The 4,992-nt window shown below is 42.5% G+C and overlaps 1 protein-coding gene across 1 annotated transcript; it reads right to left on the bottom strand.

Moving 5' to 3' along the window:
* Positions 1 to 2,082: 2,082 nt before the first annotated feature.
* On the bottom strand, positions 2,083 to 4,287 carry fosaa (v-fos FBJ murine osteosarcoma viral oncogene homolog Aa). Its single transcript, XM_060933152.1, has 4 exons — positions 4,142 to 4,287; positions 3,271 to 3,480; positions 2,873 to 2,980; positions 2,083 to 2,754 (listed from the first exon to the last, which is right to left on the bottom strand). Exons 1-4 carry the CDS (start codon positions 4,223 to 4,225, stop codon positions 2,083 to 2,085), a joined length of 1,074 nt encoding a protein of 357 aa, XP_060789135.1. The 5' UTR covers positions 4,226 to 4,287.
* Between the last annotated feature and the right edge of the window lie 705 nt (positions 4,288 to 4,992).

Genomic DNA, 4,992 nt, shown 5'->3' with positions numbered 1-4,992 from the left:
TGTGTCCATCCATCCATCCATCCATCCATCCATTATCTGTAGCCGCTTATCCTGTTCTACAGGCAAGCTGGAGCCTATCCCAGCTGACTATCAGCAAGAGGTGGGGTACACCCTGGACAAGTCACCAGGTTATCGCAGGGCTGACACATAGAGACAAACAACCATTCACACTCACATTCACAACTACGGTTAATTTAGAGCCACCAGTTAACCTAACCTGCATGTCTTTGGACTGTGGGGGAAACCGGAGCACCCGGAGAAAACCCATGTAGACACGGGGAGAACATGCAAAGTCCACACAGAAAGGCCCATGTCAGCCACTGGGCTCAAACCCAGAACCTTCTTGCTGTGAGGTGACAGTGCTAACCACTACACTACTGTGTGCATCCATCCATCCATCCATTATCTGTAGCCGCTTATCCTGTTCTACAGGGTCACAGGCAAGCTAGAGCCTATTCCAGCTGACTGTGGGTGAGAGACAGGGTACACCCTGGATAAAGTCCACACAGAAAGGCCCACGTCAGCCACTGGGCTCAAACCCAGAACCTTCTTGCTATGAGGCGAAAGTGCTAACCACTACACCACCGTGTCACCAGTTCTAAACATTTGTTTTCATCTAATAAATGAATTAAATCCACCCACCCACACCATCATCGTCTTCTTCTCCCTTGTCCAGCACTGTTGCCAGGTTAGGGTTCATGTGGATTCTATTGATCCGCATGTCATATTAAATGGAGTATAGTTTTATGCCAGATGCCCTTCCTGCCACAACCCTCCCATTTCTGGGCTTGGGAAACAACCATTCACAGCTATGGATAATTTAAAGTAGACAGTTAACCTAACCGCATGTCTTTGGACTGTGGGGGAAACCGGAGCACCTGGAGGAAACCCACACAGACACAGGGAGAACATGCAAACCCCACACAGAAAAGCCCCCATCGGTCACTGTGCTCAAACCCAGAACCTTCTTGCTGTGAGGCAACAGCACTAACCACTACACCACCATGCCACCCGGATGAGATACACCACTTGACATGATACCACTACTGATGTCTCATTACATTACTGGCATTATGTTTACTCGGAACATAGCCCTCAGGAGAGTTGTTACAGCTAAATTAATGCTAAACACACATTATTAACATTAATTGCAAATAATTAAACATGTCTTCATTTGTTTCAACTTCATTAGGCTCTTTATCCTGGTCAGGAGTTGAGGTGGAGAATTTATAGGAGTCGTGTCCAGGAACAACGGGTACATTTACATAATTGAGCCACCTATGGGTATAGGTGGAAATATGAGGAAACCAGAGAACCCAGAGTTAACCTACGCAAATACAGGGAGAACATGGAACGCTGAGATGAATAGAAATTAAACCAATCCCACACTGCATGAATATTTAATGTGATTATTAATTCATAAGAAATCAGTGCTCATTTAACTCTTTTCATCTGATGCACACGTCAAAAAATTTATAAGGTAGAAAAATAAAGTATCATAAAATACATTTCGATTGATATACCACTGGATGTTTTCATGGAAAACTCTAAACATTATTAATGATGTCATAACACAAGACTGCATGATGACACTGAGGTATGTAAGAACTGTCAAGAATATATACTAAAGCACAACAATGATAAACTATTGCCATCAAAAACACAAAACTGCACAGCGAACAGTGCACAATATAGCTTACAGAAGACCTCACAGAAGATAAAACAGATATAAAACTCTTACATATATATATATATATATATATATATATATATATATATATATATATATTTATTCATTCATTCATTTATTTATATATTATTCAATAATAGATCTTTGCGCATGCTTTTTGAATCAGGACAGAGTTCATAAGTGTCCATAGGATAGGATGTCATAGATTTTTTTTTCATGCTCTTAGCTACATCAAGAGTATCTGGAAGAGGGTAAACCAAGACTTTCTTGGTCGCATTACACATCCTGTGGATGCCGCTGGCTTCACACCAATACCACTCTTCTCAGATATCACAACACAGTGATATCTAGTAATTGAGACTGTGAAACCCTCCTTTCCACTGGATATATGTTTATAATGCCAGGAGTGTAGGAGAGTTTAGAAGATCCACACTGGTGTCAGATTTGGATACCCCACCTTTGCAGCCATCCAGTTCCTCAGTCAGAGAGTCCAGCTCAGGACAAGCAAACGTAAAGATGGACAGGTAATTGCTGCATGTCGGGGTGGAGGCACTCACCACAGGGGTGCTTAAGGGCTCCAGATCATTGGCCACAGACTTGTACAGGGTTTCCCAGTCTGTGAAGCCTAGAGAACCGTTGAGGTCGATGTCAGGGACTGAGCGTGCTTTTTCCAAAGAGATCCTGTCCTCATCCACACTGCCAAGGATATTTTCCAGCAGCTCCTCTTTGACATCCAGTGACGGCTCAAGGTCGCACAAACTGACCTCTGCGCTGGAGCACAGCAGGATATTAGAGTTGCCTGAGATAGCTGTGGGTGGAACAGAAGGAGTCTCCAAGTCTTGCAGAGAAGGGGTGTCCTGCGCACCATCCTCTGGAAGTTGGCCAGATATCTCTGAAGAAGGAAGAGGCTGTGGCGACTCTGGGAAAATGCTTTCCAGCTCTTCAGGCAGCTGGCATATAGGCTTGTGCGCAGCAAGAATATACTCAAGTCTCTCTTTTTCTTTTAGAAGGTTTGCTATTTCTGCCTGCAAAGCTGCTTTGTCTTCTTCCAGCTTGTCTGTTTCCTATAAGAAATGAGGTGGGTTTTTAAAAAAAAAAATAATAATCATAATAATAACAAGGCTTACTGAACGTGGTACCATTTTAAATTTTGATTTTCAATGCATTGGCATTTCAGCTTACAGCCTGCAAGGTGTCTGTGAGCTCTCTCCGTCTGTTCCTGCACTTTGCTGCAGCCATTTTATTTCTCTCTCTCCTTATTCTCTTCTTCTCCTCCTCTTCTGGCGTGAGCTGCTCGGCGGGAAAAAGACAGATGGGAAGCGATTATCATGATGGATCTAACCCATTTCAGCTATAAGATCTTCCCATGGCAATACACCTTCAGGAAGAAATTCATCTCTCTCCGCACTGCGACTATAAATAGCTTAGGTTGTTGTTGTAGACACACTGTGAAGTGGATGTGCCATGTGAAGATGGCATCATGCCATGGCGCAGCTCTCAGGGAGTGTAGTTTATATCAACTCCTGATTACGTCTGACTCAAAGCGGGCTGTATAATAACAGTCAACGTGAGTCACCTACCTGCTCGACTTTTCCCTTCCTGGAGGTGTTCTTCGCTTTGGCCCCACTCTTCTTGGCCGCTGGCTCTCCGGGTTCAGGTCTGGTCGCAGACGGAGAGACAGATGTGATGATGGTCGGCTGCACCATCCACTGCAAATCTGGACTGGTGGAGATCGCAGTTACTGTGGGGACAAACGGAGCCGCAGGTGCCTCAAGGTCCGGCCCCGGGCCCTGCATTCAGTGTAGCAATGCAGCTACTAATTAATCATAGCTACACTGCATCATAAAATAGATACTTTCTTTCTTTTGCTTTATTGAAGTTATTGCATGAAGATCTTTCATCATAAACACACTTTCTATGAATGAGCCTAGGCATGACGCTGTTGCATCTAAGCAGGAGTCTTTCTTGAAGTTGCCTGGTGTCCAAAAATAGTCTCCCTGATCAATATTTGACTTTTCCATTGTCGCTGACGTCAGCGGTGACGCAGAGCTGCTGCGGAGTCTCCACACAGAGAGAACCGCTGCAGAGCCACTTCAACACTGAAGCACGACAACAACGATGTTTAAGACAATCTTACATAATAACAATTAGATACACATCTTATCTGATCTGATCTGATCTTAATATAGAAAACGCAGGCAGTTAATTAACCACATGATTAGATGCTGCTTCTATATAAATTGGTTTTAAATTCATAAACAACAACAAATCTAAAATATGCTGCCAGTCAGATTTCATTCTATTTTTTAATTAAGAACTTTATAATAATTTCACATTAAGCTTATGGAAATATAGCACACAGACAGGATTGTTATTCCACTGTTTGCACAGAAGGATTGTCATTTGACTCGACATCATTATTATACTGTGATGTTTAGTGATGTTGCCTACCTGTGTGGTCTCCATCAGCTTCCCGACAGGAGATGCAGAACTGCAGTGTGACACAGACTCCACACCAGCTTTGCTAAGGATCATTTTTCCACGCAGGACACGTTTCCAGAAGAAAGAAAGAAAGAAAAAGAAAGAAACCACGGATCCCCTCTCTCTCTCAGCCTTGCTTCCTTGATTCCAGTCTCCCTTTTCCAGGTTTATATATAAACCTGGTCACTGATAAACCAGCTATACAAGCCCCTCCTATATATTCCCTCAGAATTTTATGAATGAACCGAGGCTGTACCATTTTGGCTGCGGGGAGCATCTTTTCACAATGGCACCTGCTTCGACGAACCGATACTCTTCTTATAGTCTATTTTAGTACCCAATATTATTATACAACTATCTGAATCAAATCCTTTTTCCTCCCCTGCATAATGCTGTGTAATTGCTGGATCTTGTTGGTCCTCCTGTGACAGAGCATCATGTTCATTCATAAAATGGGCTACTGATGCACCCCTAGTGCTCTAAAAGCTAACACATATCCACAATAAAAAAAAAATGAATGAAATATATAATATGGTATAATGTGTAGCCCCAACAATAAAATAGCCAAGCTGAGACATTTTTATTTATAAGCATAGATATATGCACAAGTTGTTATTAGGTCTTTTCATGGCAACTGAATCTTGAATGAGAAACCTGTGCTACATACAGATGTGTAACTCATAATCAAATAAAAATATAATCCCATAAAGCCATTAGACCTATAAATTATAGTATACAGTGTATTTACACAGGGTGGAACCATCATTAGGTAATTCCTTGCTGCGCTGCATCTAATTGCAATTCTGCTCCAGCCTCATAAC

This window comes from Neoarius graeffei, chromosome 11 (assembly GCF_027579695.1).
Source record: "Neoarius graeffei isolate fNeoGra1 chromosome 11, fNeoGra1.pri, whole genome shotgun sequence".
Lineage (NCBI taxonomy): Eukaryota > Metazoa > Chordata > Actinopteri > Siluriformes > Ariidae > Neoarius > Neoarius graeffei.
The sequence above is the reverse complement of the archived record's forward strand: the minus strand, read 5'-3'. Positions and strand labels throughout refer to the sequence as shown.